The sequence below is a fragment of the Oncorhynchus mykiss genome, chromosome 2, assembly GCF_057628025.1.
Source record: "Oncorhynchus mykiss isolate SJ-2025 chromosome 2, ASM5762802v1, whole genome shotgun sequence".
NCBI classification, from domain to species: Eukaryota; Metazoa; Chordata; class Actinopteri; order Salmoniformes; family Salmonidae; genus Oncorhynchus; species Oncorhynchus mykiss.
The window spans coordinates 22,869,363-22,888,091 of record NC_143023.1 but is presented as its reverse complement, the minus strand read 5'-3'; the positions used below and the strand labels follow the sequence as shown (position 1 = coordinate 22,888,091).

The following is an 18,729-nucleotide window of genomic DNA, read 5'->3' as shown; positions in this document are numbered from 1 at the left end:
ACAAATCAAATCAAATCAAATTTATTTATATAGCCCTTCGTACATCAGCTGATATCTCAAAGTGCTGTACAGAAACCCAGCCTAAAACCCCAAACAGCAAGCAATGCAGGTGTAGAAGCACGGTGGCTAGGAAAAACTCCCTAGAAAGGCCAAAACCTAGGAAGAAACCTAGAGAGGAACCAGGCTATGTGGGGTGGCCAGTCCTCTTCTGGCTGTGCCGGGTGGAGATTATAACAAAACATGGTCAAGATGTTCAAATGTTCATAAATGACCAGCATGGTCGAATAATAATAAGGCAGAACAGTTGAAACTGGAGCAGCAGCACAGTCAGGTGGACTGGGGACAGCAAGGAGTCATCATGTCAGGTATTCCTGGGGCATGGTCCTAGGGCTCAGGTCCTCCGAGAGAGAGAAAGAGAGAAGGAGAGAATTAGAGAACGCACACCTAGATTCACACAGGACACCGAATAGGACAGGAGAAGTACTCCAGATATAACAAACTGACCCTAGCCCCCCGACACATAAACTACTACTGCAGCATAAATAATGGAGGCTGAGACAGGAGGGGTCAGGAGACACTGTGGCCCATTCCGAGGACACCCCCGGACAGGGCCAAACAGGAACGATATAACCCCACCCACTTTGCCAAAGCACAGCCCCCACACCACTAGAGGGATATCTTCAACCACCAACTTACCATCCTGAGACAAGGCTGAGTATAGCCCACAAAGACCTCCGCCACGGCATAACCCAAGGGGGGGGGGGGGGGGGCAACCCAGACAGGATGACCACATCAGTGACTCAACCCACTCAGGTGACGCACCCCCTCCAGGGACGGCATGAGAGAGCCCCAGTAAGCCAGTGACTCAGCCCCTGTAATAGGGTTAGAGGCAGAGAATCCCAGTGGAAAGAGGGGAACCGGCCAGGCAGAGACAGCAAGGGCGGTTCGTTGCTCCAGAGCCTTTCCGTTCACCCTCCCACTCCTGGGCCAGACTACACTCAATCATATGATATATATGATATGATATGATATATACAAATCTCAGTAAAGGATTGGAATAAGAACATATACATATAAATGCATGGATGATCAATAACTGAGCGGCATAGGCAAGATGCAATAGATGGTATAACATACAGTATATACATATGAGATGAGTAATGCAAGATATGTAAACCTTATTAAAGTGGCATTATTCAAGTGACTAGGGATCCATTTATTAAAGTGGCCAATGATTTCTGTATGTAGGCAGCAGCCTATCTTTGTTAGTGATGGCTGTTTACAGTCTGATGGCCTCAACATATCTTTATGGTTGTTTTGGTCTCTGAGCGCCGTACTCAGATTATTGCATGGTTTGCTTTTTCGGTAAAGCTTTTTTGAAATCTGACACAGCGGTTGCCTTAAGGAGAAGGGTATCTAAAGTTCTATGTATAACACTTGTATTTTCATCAACATTTATTATGAGTATTTCTGTAAATTGATGTGGCTCTCTGCAAAATCACCGGATGTTTCGGAACTAGTGAACGTAACGCGCCAATGTATACTGAGTTTTTAAAATATAAATATGAACTTTACCGAACAAAACATACATGTATTGTGTAACATGAAGTCCCATGAGTGTCATCTGATGAAGATCAAAGGTTAGTGATTAATTCTATCTCTATTTCAGATTTTTGTGACTCCTCTCTTTGGTTGGAAAAATGGCTGTGTTTTTCTGTGACTTGGCTCTGACCTAACATAATCATTTGTGGGGCTTTCGCCGTAAAGCCTATTTGAAATCGGACACTGTGGTGGAATTAACAAGAAGTGTATCTTTAAAATGGTGTGAAGTACTTGTATGTTTGAGGAATTTTAATTATGACATTTCTGTTGTCCGAATTTGGAGCCCTGCACTTTCACTGGCTGTTGTCATATCGATCCCGTTAGCGGGATCTCAGCCATAAGAAGTTTTAAAAGCGCTGTGCTGTTATAGCCTATCCAACATGCAAATGCATGTACTCTAAATGCAATGCTAGAATGACTGGTTTTATTGTATTCTGGTGTTCTTTATTTACCATGTGCTCCAGACAGGGAGGAATGTGTATGCCATGCCATCAAAGCCAATCGCTAATATCAATAGTTAAAGAGGTTCACCATACTCTTTTAGTTTTAGCATGTATTCAAATCAGCCTTCGTCAAATATTAACCATTAGTTCTGTTTTTATTTCAAGGCTGCCTTTCATAAGACAACTCTTCTATTTTTTTAGAGTTTCATCCAAATCTAAAAGTCACTTTGCATTCTCTTTGCTCGCATAACCCGCTGCAGCAAACGGCGCCAAAGACGTCTGTATGTACTCTCAGGTTTCTGTAGAGCAGGACTAGGGTCATTTCAATTTCATCTCTACTGTACTTAGTTCAGGAAAGGAAAATGTGATGCAGCATATAGGGTAAGGTTTTACTGATTGTATGGTTTGTGTTACGGCATTGGTTCAGCAACCTTATTAGCCACCTGGGATTGACAAAGGTCTATTCCCTTTTATTGCGGTGTATTTTGTTCTATTGTGTAGAAAAAGGGTATAGAAAAGAGGTGTATAAAGAGGAAAAAACATATTGTATTTTTAAGCTAATTCATTTCTCCATTTGTTTCCCGTTCCTACTTGGGTCCTTCTTCTGCACATAATACATCAAACTACCCATGACATGAGAGAAGAGAAATGGACATTGACGGGCCTGTATTAGGCTGTCAAACCTTCAATTTAGCAGAGGATAGTTCCTCTCCACTCCTCCATGATTCATCGGCAGCAGGAGAGAATAGATTTCATTTGAATACCTGCTTGTCACCTTGACTGGAACTTAATGTTCAGTAATGAGACAAATGTGTCTTGACAGACCATGATGGAAAACAACAGACCTTTTATTTAAACTAGGCAAGTCAGTTAATTAAGAACAAATTATTATTTACAATGACAGCCTAGGAACAGTGGGTTAACTGCTTTGTACAGAGGCAGAACAACAGATTTTTACCTTGTCAGCTCGGGGATTCAATCCAGCAACCTTTTGGTTCCTGGCCCCACACTCTAACCACTAGGCTATCTGTCGCCCCTAATTGAGAGACAGCACCAGCCGTCTGGTGAATCATTGGGATTCATCTCTTTCATATCTGGGTAGCTGGGTAGAGACAACCGCAGATGCCTGGCAATGTGGGGGAAACGCATATAGAATAGACGGTAGAAGAACACAGACTTCATCATTATCAGTCACGTGCTTGATCTCAAATAGACTCTAACTGTAAATATTTCTACAACTGTGTTCACAACAGTTACATTTTTAGGCCAATTTGGTGAGAATTTCCCCAATACAGAGTAGTAATAATAAATAATATCTGAGATCTCCTGGGAGACCTCCTCCAGAAATAGAATAGGTCTTAAAGCAGGCGGAATGATCCTCATTAAAATAGAACCAGTGGCTTATAGTATTTTTCCCCTTGGAATGAGTAAATCAAGATGATGTTTTCGACTCTGTCTGTGTGTATTTGCCTGTGTGTGCACTTGTGACTGATATGAAAAATCAAGCTTAAGGGAGAACAAGGAAGTAGGGTGTTGGTTGGTCTGTCTGCCTGTAAATATTGTATGTGTTTGAGTGTGTAAGTGCATGTTCAATGTGAGTTTTATGCAATTATCAGAGGGCTATGAGGAAGTAGTGTTGTTCTTTGTCCTCCTGGGATACGGACACACACACACACACACACACACACACACACACACACACACACACACACACACACACACACACACACACACACACACACACACACACAAGATATTGTGGTAGGAGGAACATCCCTGTGTGTGTTTGTGTAGATGCTATGCTCTCAGGACAATGTTTGTATGACAATTCCTAATCTGAACCCTCAACTGAATAACACCACCAAGTCAGGTACATTTGTAACCAGGTACATTGTCAAAATGTGCATATCAGTTCGATTTGTACAGACCAGGGAGAAATGTCCTGCAATGAACTTAAACTACATTGAACTAAATACCCATCGGCACAATAAAACCAAGTTAGAGGGCTATCTGAGGGTAGACTTTCTACCTAGATCTTAAATGACATATATCTGTCATACTCTCTCTCTCCACTCGCTTACCCTCTCTTTCAGCCTCCATTCCTCTCTCTCCCTCTCTCTCTCTTTCTCGTCGCAGAGTGGGACTAATGGCCTGCATGGTATCTCTCTAGAATGATGAGTTGAAACTGAAATGTGAAAGACAACAGGATTAGCAGGAGGGAGGCAGACTGTAGATACAGTGTGGTGGTTTTACCCTCACAACACATTACCACGCTCAATTACTGTCTTCATCCCCGACCTTCAGAGGCTCACCCCAGGGCTGGAGGGGCAAACCGGGAGGCCTCAGGGTCTCTTTGTTTCAGAGGAGGGGGGAGGAGGTTGGGGGGAGAGGGTGGGAATGGGGGAGGTTGAGGGGGAGGTAGGTGGAGGAGGTTTGGGCAGTGACCATGTGTTGTAATAATCCCAGGCTTCGTCTGCCGCTGTGAGGGACGTGTGTCACAGACAGGCAGATTGTTCAAAAGGGCAAGGTGCTCACGGCAAGCAGACGCATGGAAGATGGTTTCCGCTTGGGCGAAGCTGCGAGTCCTGCATCACATATGGCCCAAAAGTGCCAGCGGATGTCTGACTGTCTCCCTGTCTACCTTGACTGCCTGTGTCCCTGTCTACCTGTCTGTCTTTCTACCTTTCTGAGTGCAGGGTCTGTAGGATGTAGTACTGACTGCGCTAAAGGGAAGTGGAACGGAGGAGGGTGGGAGGGAAGAGTAGAGTGAAGTGGGAGGGAGGGAGGGAGGAAGGTGGGAGAGAGAAGAGCGGAGTGGGAGGGAGGAGGGTGGGTGAGAGGAGGAGAGGGAAGTAGGGCATTGGGGTAGGAAGCTGGTCTGGGGAGGATGGAGGGAAACCTGTGGCCCCACACAACTGAGAACTTGATTGAAGTTTACGGTCATCTCTGTCCACGCACTTCGAGGCTGCGTTAAAACAATGACTGCTAAATGATCCAAGACCAGCTCAGTTAATCCCTACCATTGTTACAATGAGTCGTCATAATGCTGCATCAAATGTACATGATCTTAGGAGCATTGGCAAACACAATGTAAATCATTCGGTGCAATTAGGGGTACATCTGTTTATCCTACAACTATTGTAAGCAGTAATCTTGAGCCTATAAACCAGAGTTACACTCTTAGCACTGAGGCGGTGTGCAATTGTAGGAACACCGCTTTATGTAAATAACATGAGTCTACCTCTGATAAGCTTCCCAGTAAAGCATTAAAAACAATCAAGCAACCCAGAAAAGTGCTAAAAATAGTCCATATTAACATGTAAGAAACAAGGTCCATGAAGTCAATAACTTGCTTGTAACAGATGACATTCATATTCTGACATATTAGTGACTAAACTCACTTAGATAATACCTTTGATGATACAGTGGTAGCAATACATGGTTATAACATCTACCGAAAAGACAAATGCCAACAGAGGCGGTGTTGCAGTTTATATTCAGAACCACTTTCCTCAGAAGAGGAGGAGTAGCGAGAAGGATCGGAGGACCAATGCGCAGCGTGGTAAGTGTCCGTAACGTTTATTTACAGACATAAACTGAACACTACAAAACAATAAATGTGAAATGAACGAAACCGAAACAGTACCGTGTGGCAACAAACACTCAAAAGTGAAACCCAGGCTACCTAAGTATGATTCTCAATCAGAGACAACTAATGACACCTGCCTCTGATTGAGAACCATACTAGGCTGAACTCAAAACCCCAACATAGAAAAACACACATAGACTGCCCACCCCAACTCACGCCCTGACCATACTAAATAAAGACAAAACAAAGGAAATAAAGGTCAGAACGTGACAACCACATTCCTGTAAATATTAGAGAGGATCTCATGTTAAATAATGTTGAAGTAATATGGCTACAGGTTCATCGGCCTCACCTAATGCCCATTCTTGTGGGAAGCTGCTATAGACCACCAAGTGCTAACAGTCAGCATCTGGATGATATGTGTGAAATGCTTGATAAGGTATATGATATCAACAGGGAAGTATATTTTCTGGTGATTGAGGGATCGACGTCAACGGGACAGTTGTAAATCATGCAGCGCCATTTGTGACCATCGCAGATTTTTAGAGAAACAACAAATGTCGGTACATATAAGTGTCTTATATCGGCTGAAAGCTTACATCTTGTTAATCTACCCATCGTGTCCGATTTTCATGCAAGTGTTATTCACAGAATTAAAGATAAACGTATCCTCTATGCAACCACTGTGTCAGATTTCAAAAAAACTTTACGGAAAAATAATAATCTGAGAACTGCTATCAGAACCCAAAGAAATAGCAGCCATTTTGGCGTCAACAGAAGCTACAAAAAACACTATAAATATTAATTTACCTTTGAATATCTTCATCAGAAGGCAGTTCCAGGAATCCCAGTTCGACAATAAATGACTGATTTGTTCCATAAAGTTCCATAAAGCCCATCATTTAGCCACTTGTTGTTAGCTTGTTCAGCCCAGCATTCAATCCTCAAAAAGCACGAGCAATTCCTCCAGACAAAAACTCAAAAAGTTCCGTTACAGGTCGTAGAAACAAGTCAAATGATGTGTGCAATCCATATTTAGGATGTTTTAAACATTAATCAGCAATAAGGTTCCAACTGGAGAATTTAATTGTCTGAAGAAACGCATTGGAACGGAAGAACACTCTCTCGTGACCGCGTGCAATGAGACCGAGGATTTCTGCCAGACCACCCACTCAAAGAGCTATTATGAGGTCCTCCTTTCATCCAAAAGTGAAAATGTTGCCCACTAGCCCCAACAGGTTGGCAAACTTTGGGATGACATGCCAGCAACAAACGCTGACACCACACATCCAAGTATATCGGACCAAGTTATGAAAGACAAGCATGGTACTTTTGATTTACGTAAAGTCAGTGTGGAAGAGGTGAAAAAATTATCAACAATGACAAGCCACCAGGGTCTGACAATCTAGATGGAAAATTACTGAAGATAATAGCAGACTATATTGCCACTCCTATTTGCCTCATCTTCAATTTAAAATTATGTCTGTGAGTATAACAGAACTGATATGGCAGTCGAAACCCCGAGGACAAACCATCCACCCCAAAGAAAATTCAGCCTACCACTGTTTTCAATGGCTGTCACTTTTATTATTAGGCTAAATCCTCTCAGATTGCAGTTCCTAGGGCTTCCACTAGATGTCAACAGTCTTTAGAAAGAGTTTCATGCTGTTTTTTGGAAAAATGAGCCAGAAATTGTTGTTTTTCTAGGTGGCTCCCAAGAGAACGCGTTATTTGGTATTTTTCTCCGGTAAAGACAATAACAATTCTCTGTCTTCAATTTTATAGTTTATTTACATATTAGGGTACCTAAGATTTTGATTATTAACGTTGTTTGACTTGTTTGGAAAAGTTTATTAGTAACGTTTGGGATTCATTTTGTGTGCATTTTGAGGGAGGGAAACTGGGTGGATTATTGACTGAAGCGCGCCAGCTAAACTGAGTTTTTATGGATATAAAGAAGGACATTATCGAACAAAAGGACAATTTGTGATGTATCTGGGACCTTTTGGAGTGCCAAGAGAAGAAGATCATCAAAGGTAAGGCATTTATTATATCACTATTTCTGACTTTCGTGGCGCACCTGCCTGGTTGAAATATGTTTTTCATGCTTTTGTATGGGGGGCGCTGTCCTCAGATAATCGCATGGCGTGCTTTCGCCGTAAAGCCTTTTTGAAATCTGACACGGCGGCTGGATTAACAAGAAGTTAAACTTTATTTTGATATATTACACTTGTGATTTTATGAAAGTTAAATATTTATAATTCTGTAGTTTGAATTTCGCGCTCTGCAATTTCACCGGAACTGCCTGCTACTCTGTCCCAGATGCCAATATATGCATATTATTAGTAGTATTGGATAGACAACACTCTGAAGTTTCAAAAACTGTTTGAATGATGTCTGTGAGTATAACAGAACTCATATGGCAGACGAAACAAATCCAACCAGGAAGTGGGAAATCTGAGGTTTGTAGTTTCATTTAAGTGATTGCCTATCCAATATGCTGTGTCTATGGGGCCAGATTGCACTTCCCAAGGCTTCCAGCAGATGTAACAGTCTTTAAGAAGTTGTTTGAGGCTTCTATTGTGGAAGGGTGTCAAATAAGAGCTGTTTCAACAAGTGGACTAGGGGCACTATTTTTATGTTTGGAAAAATAATGTCCCCAAAGTAAACGGCCTATTTCTCAGGACCAGATGCTAGATTATGCATATAATTGACAGATTAGGATGGAAAACACTGTCTGCGAAAATATTGTCTGTGAGTATAACAGAACTGATATTGCAGGCGAAACCCTGAGGAAAATCCAGTCAAGAAGTTCCTCTTATTTTGAAACCATTCTGTTCCTATGCATGCCTATCCTCCATTTCAAGGGATATCAACCATATTCCTTTTTCTCTGGCTTCCCTAAGGTGTCAACAGTCTTTAGACATAGTTTCAGGCTTTTACTTTTAAAAATGAGCGTGAAAGATCACATTGCGTAATTGGGTAGATGGGGGCTCTCAGAGTGAGTTTTTGCGCTACAGAGTAAAGCCACCATTGTTCCTCCCACTGTTATTGAAAAACCTACACACTCGGTTGATATATTATCGAATATATATTTTAAAAACTACTTGAGGAATGATTATAAAAAACATTTGATATGTTTCTGTGGACATTATGAAGACTATTTGGAATTTCCGTATGCGTTGTCGTGACCGCTCTTTCCTGTGGATTTCTGAACATAACGCGACAAACAAACATCGGTATTTTAGGTATAAAAATAATCTTTATGGAACATTTGTTGCGTAACTGGGAGTCTCGTGAGTGAAAACATCCGAAGATCATCTAAGGTAAACGGTTAATTTGATTGCTTTTCTGATTTTCGTGACCAAGCTTCCTGATGCTAAGTGTACATAATGCTATGCTAGGGTATCGATAAACTTACAGAAACGCTTGGATTGCTTTCGCTGTAAAGCATAATTTCAAAATCTGAGACGACAGGTGGATTAACAAAAGGCTAAACTGTGTTTTGCAATATTGCACTTGTGATTTCATGAATATGAATATTTTTCAGTAATATTATTATTATTTGACTGTTGCGCTATGCTATTCAGCGGTTGCTGACGAAAATGATCCCGCGACAGGGATGGGTAGCGTCAAGAAGTTAAGAACAAGTTTATCTTTAATTCTATGTAAAACATGTGTCTTTCATCAAAGTTTATGATGAGTATTTCTGTTATTTGATGTGGCTCTCTGCAATTTCTCCAGATGTTTTGGAGGCATTTCTGAACATGGCGCCAATGTAAACTGTAGTTTTTGGATATATATATGAACTTGATTGAACAAAGCATACATGTAATGTGAACATTGAGTCCTGGGAGTGTCATCTGATGGAGATCGTCAAAGGTTAGTGATTCATTTTATCTATATTTCTGCTTTTTGTGACACCTCTCTTTGGTTGGAAAATGTCTGAATGCTTTCTGTGACTAGTTGCTGACCTAACATAATGATATGTTCTGCTTTCGCCGAAAAGCCTTTGGTTGAATTAACGAGAAGTGTATCTTTAAAATGGTGTAAAATACTTGTATGGTTGGGGAATTTTAATTATGAGATTTCTGTTGTTTTCAATTTCGTGCCCAGCATTTTCACTGGCTGTTGGCGAGATGGGAGCGTCCCGAACGATCACAGAGAGGTTAAGAGTAGCTGCTGCTTTTTCACCTCTCATCTTGCTGGAGTGACATTTCCAGTAAAGGCTCTTGTTGGAGAAAGATTTTGGATATGACATGTATCTGTATAAAAACACGAGGCATGTTGGAATTGTGTATCAGTTAGGCCTAGGACTAGATTATCCTTGCCATTTTATTTGTACAGTAGAGTATAGTCAATTGTTACTAAAAGATCTGTAAGAAAAACTCTGTTTTGTTACTTCGTCTTTTACATTTTACGTCTTTGGATCGACGGGAGGCCTAATTTGTATTGATTGACTGTCCCACAACATCACCTACTGTAAATATTGTATCTTTTGGTAGTAACATTTTGATCAGTTGAAAGGCTTCCTATTCATATCGTACTCAATACCAGCACAGCACTAAGAGTTTCTATTTGAGTCTGAGGTATTTTCCACAATCTGGAATCAAGGCTTAAGCTTCCTAAACTAACTGTCCTCTGAGCTCAAAAGGTAAATCATAGTCGTTTTTCTCTGGGCGTCGCTCAACCACCGGATCCTTCCTTCTGATTGGCTGCTGTGGGGCAGTCAAGCCCCTCCCACTTCCCTGTTGGAGAAGAAAGCTGTGTCAAGAAGGTGAGAGACATGACGATACTATATAGCACCGTTTACAAAATCCTAACTTGAAATAATTTTGATGCGAAACTTCCCATCCAATCTCTATGTTATTTGGGAAAAAATCAAGGTGATAAAACACATCTAGTCCAATATGTGAAACTATAAGGGTCATCACCCCTCAGGGATCAATAACTAGTACTTTATCCCAGTGGGGTTGTGCTGACCTGAGGGTAACTGGGTGGGGGTGGTCTCCACTCTCGCCTCTGCTCTGGTAACCAGGGGTCAAACTGGGAAGGAGGCAGTGGGAGAGACAACCCCAGCACGTCCTGATACATGCCCCAGTCTCTCACCTCCTCATACTCATGGCCTATGGGCTCTAGTGGGTAGCAGCGGCCATCTTGAAAAAGAGAGCCAAAGAGGTCATTTGAAGTTAAACAGAGAAATGTCTCTGTCTTTTCTCTTGTGATGTATTATTCATAGGTAGTATTTTGGTTTCTCTCACCTTGCCCTTGTGCTCCCTCGGGGTGGGGGTAGAGAGAGGGGTGGTAGTCACTGGTGGGGTAGTAGTAGTGGGAGCCCTCCTGGGAGGACAAAGACCATAGGTGAAAACATAGACAGATGCTGTACTGTACAGTCGTGGCCAAAAGTTTTGAGAATGACACAAATATTAATTTCCACAAAGTTTGCTGCTTCAGTGTCTTTAGATATTTTTGTCAGATGTTACTATGGAATACTGAAGTATAATTACAAGCATTTCTTAAGTGTCAAAGGCTTTTATTGACAATTACATGAAGTTGATGCAAAGAGTCAATATTTGCAGTGTTGATCCTTCTTTTTCAAGACCTCTGCAATCTGCCCTGACATTCTGTAAATTAACTTCTGGGTCACATCCTGACTGATGGCAGCCCATTCTTGCATAATCAATGCTTGGAGTTTGTCAGACTTTGTGGGTTTTTGTTTGTCCACTTGCCTCTTGAGGATTGACCACACGTTCTCAATGGAATTAAAGTCTGGGGAGTTTCCTGGCCATGGACCCAAAATATCGATGTTTTGTTCCCCAAGCCACTTAGTTATCACTTTTGCCTTATGGCAAGGTGCTCCATCATGTTGGAAAAGGCATTGTTCATCACCAAACTGTTCCTGGATAGTTGGGAGAAGTTGCTCTCGGAGGATGTGTTGGTACCATCCTATTCATGGCTGTGTTAAAGGCAAAATTGTGAGTGAGCCCACTCCCTTGGCTGAGAAGCAGCCCCACACATGAATGGTCTCAGGAAGCTTTACTGTTGGCATGACACAGGACTGATGGTAGCACTCACCTTATCTTCTCTGGACAAGCTTTTTTCCGGATGCCCCAAACAATCGGAAATTCATCAGAGAAAATTACTTTACCCCAGTCCTCAGCAGTCCAATCCTTGTACCTTTTGCAGAATATCAGTCTGTCCCTGATGTTTTCCTGGAGAGAAGTGGCTTCTTTGCTGCCCTTCTTGACACCAGGCCATCCTCCAAAAGTCTTTCTCCTCACTGTGCGTGCAGATGCACTCACACCTGCCTGCTGCCATTCCTGAGCAAGCTCTTTACTGGTGGTGCCCCGATCCCGCAGCTGAATCAACTTTAGGAGACGGTCCTGGTGCTTGCTGGACTTTCTTGGGCTCCCTGAAGCCTTCTTCACAACAATTGAACCGCTCTCCTTGAAGTTTTTGATGATCCGATAAATAGTTGATTTAGGTGCAATCTGACTGGCAGTAATATCCTTGCCTGTGAAGCCCTTTTTGCGCAAAGCAATGATGACGGCACGTGTTTCCTTGCAGCTAACCATGGATGACAGAGGAAGAACAATGATTCCAAGCACCATCCTCCTTTTGAAGCTTCCAGTCTGTTATTCGAACTCAATCAGCATGTCCTCGTGAACACTCACACCTGTGTTAACGAGAGAATCACTGACATGATGTCAGCTGGTCCTTTTGTGGCAGGGCTGAAATGCAGTGGAAATGTTTTTTGGGGAATCAGTTCATTTGCATGGCAAAGAGGGACTTTGCAATTAATTGCAATTCATCTGATCACTCTTAATAACATTCTGGTGTACATGCAAATTGCCATCATACAAACTGAGGCAGCAGACTTTGTGAAAATTAATATTTGAGTCATTCTCAAAACTTTTGGCCACAACTGTACATGGTGACTCTGTAGAGAGACACATGACAAACAGTATATTTTGTTGCCTAGACTAGATGTATTGTATTATAACTCAGGGTTAGCTAACATCTCTGAGGAGAATTTGCTTGCATTAGATCCTAATCTAACAATAGCCTCTCTCTGCCGGTGTTGTTATATTCTACTTAAAATTTTTCTGTAGGGTTCAATGCCTTGTTGGCCTTTTACAATGTGCAATTTCACCAGGATCGAAGTGTATTTTGCATGCTAATTGTGGGCTATCGATCTCCCTTTCCTACTCTGAGAACAGCCAAAGGTGTTTATTAGTTTATCTCTCCTCTGATTCCCTCGTTATGCCTGACTCCTCCACTTCCTCTCTTCTGACCGATCTCCCCCTTCCTTAATCCTTCCTTTTCTGCTCACCTCTCCACCTCTGTCTGCTAGCATCCTCCTACCTCCCATCCCTCCTGTTTCTCACTTTATTCTTCTCCTATTCCTCTCTAAGCCCCTCCCTCTGTTTCTTTATTTAGTCATCTTCCTCTTCTCTCCCCTTCATCCACCACACCTTACTGTGTTTTTCACTCTCTCAGTTATCTCCCTCTCTGTCATCCCCCTTTCTCCCTCTTTCCTCTCCTTACTCCCTCTTTCCTCTCCTTACTCCTTCTCCTCAGTTGTGCAACTCACTAAGTATCCCCCTTTTTCCCCTCTCTTTCCTCCACCCCGCCTCTCCCCACCTCCTCCTCCCCCTCGCTCTCCTCTTACCCCAGCGTAGCTCTCGTAGACACTGCTGTCTGGTTCTGATCCGCTGTCGATGAGGAGGGTGCACTGGGCCGCAGGATTCACCAGTTCTCTGACCTCATACCTGGTGGAGCCGCTGGCAGTGGACACAGTGGACCTGGATACGACAGACAGAACAAAGCGTCTAACCTTCTCCATTCTTTTTTACTTTTCTGTATCTTTTTTAATTAGAAAACACAGCATCACATCCCGACTCCCCAACCGCCCACCCACATCCTCCCATCTCACTCTTTTATTTTTTTTCCTTCCCATTTTTAAATTAAGACATATCAACATCAGCCAATCAACACCCTCCATCCCATCACCCACCCACTCATCGTATGTCACTCTTTCTTAATCCCCAGGGAGAATATAGCTACATACAAAGACATGTACACTACAGTACAGTGCACAAGAGCATAGCACTGTCAATGCCATATGGCGTATTGCATTTTAAGTATATTCGGATGTGACACCTATATTTGCGCTGTTGCTTTGCCCCCTAATTGCAAAGTTAGACTGACAGGAGTGTCTGCTTTACTCTTTTGCTGCTACATTACATCATACAAAACGGGAGACTTTTGTACGTCACAGGGTCCTGTAGTTTTGCTGTTGTGGGTGCTGGGTGTGGTCTGTCAGTAGAGCAGGGTTTAGATTGGACGTATAGTCATTTGTCTGTACACACTGGACTGGATTGGGTGCTGACTAGCCTGGACACACAGAGACAGACTAAGATGATGACTCACCCATCTCCTTCACTCTTCTTCCCATCTGAAACACTGCCTTTACTCTCTGGAGAAGAGAGGGAGGGAGAGTGAGAGAGGGAGAGAGAGTGAGGGCAAGAGAGAGAGAGCGAGAGAGGGTGGGGGATGAATGAGTGGGGATTAGAAATAGGATAGGGGCACTATTGAAAAAGTAAAATAGATCTGACAGAGAAGGATGGATGAAGAAATAAAGAAGTGTGTGAGGACGAAGGGTGGAGAGGAGAGAGTGAGATGAGAGGTATGTGAGATATGCGACCTGACAGTTGCAGGGAACGGAAACTGAGGGAGACAGATATAGAGATAACGGAAGTGAGGGATAGAGGGAGAGAGAGAGAGAGAGAGAGAGAGTGAGATGGAGAGAGAGAGAAAAATAAAATAAAATAAAATAAATTAGATGAAGGGAAAGATAGAGGGAAGAAGTGACAGTCTTGGAGGATGGTTGCAGAGGGAGGGAGGGGCAGATGGGTGTGTTTGGAGGGAAAGGAGGAAGAGAAGAGATAAGAAGACACAGAGAGAGAAATAGCGGGAGAGAGAAAGAAAGAAAGAAATGAGAGATGCATTAAGATTCAGGCTCAACTCTTTGGTGATTTGGGCAGAGGTTTCTGAGACAGATGCAGAAGAAAACAGTCACACAACCTTGACCATGGTTTTGCCACGGTTACCTGTCTGGCCCCGCCTTTTCTTCCACCTCAGACACAGGAAGCAGCCCAGCCAGTTGAGAGCCAGCAGCGGAGTCCCACCAACCACCGCCATGATCACAGTCTGATACAGTGACAACCCTCTTGTCTCTGATTTACAAGAGAACCAAGAACAGGAATGAGTTGATCCACCATGATGACATCATAGGAAGCAAGATCCAGGAAGAGGGTGTTCGATTGTAAATAATTGTGGTTTGTATGATTAATAGCTTTTGTGTGATTAAGGGGAAGTAGAAAGAGGCCTTAAGTCTCTGGGGATGTTTTTGTATTGTAAGGTGATAGTAAAAGTAGAGAGAAAGGGTTAGTTGATATTAGGGAGTGTGTAGTTTTAGATAACTGTCTGTTAGGATTCCGGTGACTGGAAACCACAGATACAGTGCCTTGCGAAAGTATTCGGCCCCCTTGAACTTTGCGACCTTTTGCCACATTTCAGGCTTCAAACATAAAGATATAAAACTGTATTTTCTTGTGAAGAATCAACAACAAGTGGGACACAATCATGAAGTGGAATAACATTTATTGGATATTTCAAACTTTTTTAACAAATCAAAAACTGAAAAATTGGGCGTGCAAAATTATTCAGCCCCTTTACTTTCAGTGCAGCAAACTCTCTCCAGAAGTTCAGTGAGGATCTCTGAATGATCCAATGTTGACCTAAATGACTAATGATGATAAATACAATCCACCTGTGTGTAATCAAGTCTCCGTATCAATGCACCTGCACTGTGATAGTCTCAGAGGTCCGTTAAAAGCGCAGAGAGCATCATGAAGAACAAGGAACACACCAGGCAGGTCCGAGATACTGTTGTGAAGAAGTTTAAAGCCGGATTTGGATACAAAAAGATTTCCCAAGCTTTAAACATCCCAAGGAGCACTGTGCAAGCAATAATATTGAAATGGAAGGAGTATCAGACCACTGCAAATCTACCAAGACCTGGCCGTTCCTCTAAACTTTCAGCTCATACAAGGAGAAGACTGATCAGAGATGCAGCCAAGAGGCCCATGATCACTCTGGATGAACTGCAGAGATCTACAGCTAAGGTGGGAGACTCTGTCCATAGGACAACAATCAGTTGTATATTGCACAAATCTGGCCTTTATGGAAGAGTGGCAAGAAGAAAGCCATTTCTTAAAGATATCCATAAAAAGTGTCGTTTAAAGTTTGCCACAAGCCACCCGGGAGACACACCAAACATGTGGAAGAAGGTGCTCTGGTCAGATGAAACCAAAATTCAACTTTTTGGCAACCATGCAAAACGTTATGTTTGGCGTAAAAGCAACACAGCTCATCACACTGAACACACCATCCCCACTGTCAAACATGGTGGTGGCAGCATCATGGTTTGGGCCTGCTTTTCTTCAGCAGGGACAGGGAAGATGGTTAAAATTGATGGGAAGATGGATGGAGCCAAATACAGGACCATTCTGGAAGAAAACCTGATGGAGTCTGCAAAAGACCTGAGACTGGGACGGAGATTTGTCTTCCAACAAGACAATGATCCAAAACATAAAGCAAAATCTACAATGGAATGGTTCAAAAATAAACATATCCAGGTGTTAGAATGGCTAAGTCAAAGTCCAGACCTGAATCCAATCGAGAATCTGTGGAAAGAACTGAAAAATGCTGTTCACAAATGCTCTCCATCCAACCTCACTGAGCTCGAGCTGTTTTGGAAGGAGGAATGGGAAAAAATTTCAGTCTCTCGATGTGAAAAACTGATAGAGACATACCCCAAGCGACTTACAGCTGTAATCGCAGCAAAAGGTGGCGCTACAAAGTATTAACTTAAGGGGGCTGAATAATTTTGCACGCCCAATTTTTCAGTTTTTGATTTGTTAAAAAAGTTTGAAATATCCAATAAATGTCGTTCCACTTCATGATTGTGTCCCACTTGTTGTTGATTCTTCACAAAAAAATACAGTTTTATATATTTATGTTTGAAGCCTGAAATGTGGCAAAAGGTCGCAAAGTTCAAGGGGGCCGAATACTTTCGCAAGGCACTGTATTTTCAATGGCCTAAACAGCAACAAGATAAGAGGAAGTGGTGCCAACAGTGGTTGAGATGATTGAAACTCCTGGGTCATGGTTAGCAGCAGACCATGTCCTTAAGCTCCATGGAAAGTGCTGTGTGATGTGAGTGGAAAACTACTGATATATCATTGTATGGGTGGGAAGCTTTGCTGGGATATAAGAGTGCTGCGCCACTCGAAAGGCACATATACGGCTGCACCACTCGATGGGCGCCCATTACAGCTGTTGCGTCTTTGGTATTTAACAATTGAACTTCACTCTGAGTTTTGACTCTTTTGTGGTAAATACGTTGCATAATGAGTCAAACTTATTAAGGGATAATAATAATCAGTATGTAAGCTGGTCTCTCACTTCCTTTATTGATAGAAGACTAACAGAAGGAAAGAAAGTAGCATTTATGACCACGGCTGCCATAACTACAGTACCATTACTCAAAGAGCACACATTTAAGGGCATTTGAGGTGCATACTGTATATTAACATGATTTAGCCAGCTTAGAAAATAGGTGTTTTCCATAGTTCCAAAAAATATTGGGTAAACTTACCTTCCCCTAAGGGATCCTCTTCCTGGACTGCTCCTTCCCACTCTGGTTAGAAGAACCATGGAAGACAGGGAAAAAAACATCAATGCTGTTCTAACACTGCAAGATAAACCTGGGTCAAATGTCAAATGACATCCTATTCCCCATATAGTGCCAAGACTATTAATGTTCTACAAAATGGGGCATAGGATGTCATTAGAGACATAACCTGATCTCAACACCAGCTGGGCAGGAGTTCAAACCATCTAATGTCCGACCATTGTCCCTCTCCTAGCTTGGACCCAGAAGTCATGTTGTGAACTTGCTCTAGACTGACCCTCGGTGGTGATGGTGAGTACTGAGTTGTTGTCTGCGTAGCCACTCTCTCCCATGGAGTTGAGTGCGTTGACAGAAAAGTTGTATGTAGTGGCGGGGGACAGGCCTGTCACAATGAAGATGTTTGCTCTCGGAGGGAACACATCCACGTAGAGGAAACTCACAGAGTCAGCCCAACGGTACCTGTCAATCAACAGTATCTTAGTCAGTACAGGGATGGGCTCTAACCTGACAGGAGTGAAATGGAATTGACCCTTGATCCAGACCTGTTCCTAATATCCCTATCAAGGATGTGTTGGTTGCTTATGAATGCAAAGAAGAGATCACAATATTTGACACATCGTGTTCGGCCAAACTGTAGTCAATGCTCTATCACCTGACACGGAATCTCTGCTCCAATCCCCCATCGAACCCTGGGATCCATTCTAGAGTTGCAGAGGCATGGGTGAAGCTGACCAGGCGGAATTCTGAGGGAGGATCTGGTTGATCTGTGTGTTAGAGAGAGAGATGGAAGGTAAGAGAACGAGAGAGGGGGTGGGCAGAGAAAGGGAGAGAAAATTGGGGGAAAAACAGGGTGGGAAAAATGTAGAGAAATGGAAAGAGAGAGAGAGAAAGAAGGGGGGGGGTAGATTGAAGGGTAGGTGAAATAGGAGGATAGAAAGGATAAACAAGAGAATGACAGAGGAAGAGAGCAGAAGAGAAGGAGTTCAGCACTAGAATGAGAGAGAGAAGCTGTGCTTGCAGGCGTATAGGCAGCTCTGTTTGCAGAGTAAATCATTTCCATTATCAGTTCCGCTCATAAGATACGAGGTTAGAGGGGTCAGTCTTATTTGGATCTGTCTTTTTTTAATCCAAAGAGCGGCAGCGAGGCGGGCAGGGATAGAATACAGCCTTCTTTCCGTTCCCGGCCTTCTGATGATAAGGAAGCATATAACATTTATTATCGCTGCGTCAGATTAATTATGAATATTCAAGGCAGTAAAAAAAAAACAGAGGGAGAGAAAAAAACAGCATTGAATATTGAATTGTATTTCACGCTTTTAAACATTAAATGAGTC

The 18,729-nt window shown here is 42.6% G+C and overlaps 1 protein-coding gene across 2 annotated transcripts in view; it reads right to left on the bottom strand.

Moving 5' to 3' along the window:
• Positions 1-9,923: 9,923 nt before the first annotated feature.
• Positions 9,924-18,729, bottom strand: part of nphs1 (NPHS1 adhesion molecule, nephrin) — a 60,551-nt gene continuing 51,745 nt past the window's right edge. The window contains exons 22-30 of one of the 2 annotated variants that reach the window (XR_005035922.2): positions 18,048-18,159; positions 17,673-17,854; positions 17,360-17,401; positions 14,748-14,873; positions 14,068-14,364; positions 13,307-13,439; positions 10,896-10,974; positions 10,618-10,790; positions 9,924-10,382 (exon numbers count right to left, since the gene is read on the bottom strand). Coding sequence is in view for 1 of the 2 variants with exons in the window: in XM_036942939.2 (XP_036798834.2) it covers positions 10,260-10,382; positions 10,618-10,790; positions 10,896-10,974; positions 13,307-13,439; positions 14,068-14,113; positions 14,748-14,873; positions 17,360-17,401; positions 17,673-17,854; positions 18,048-18,159 (1,016 nt within the window). In the remaining variant the exon portion in view is untranslated. The remainder of the gene's footprint in view (positions 10,383-10,617; positions 10,791-10,895; positions 10,975-13,306; positions 13,440-14,067; positions 14,365-14,747; positions 14,874-17,359; positions 17,402-17,672; positions 17,855-18,047; positions 18,160-18,729) is intronic. The other variant, XM_036942939.2, reaches the window with a different exon arrangement.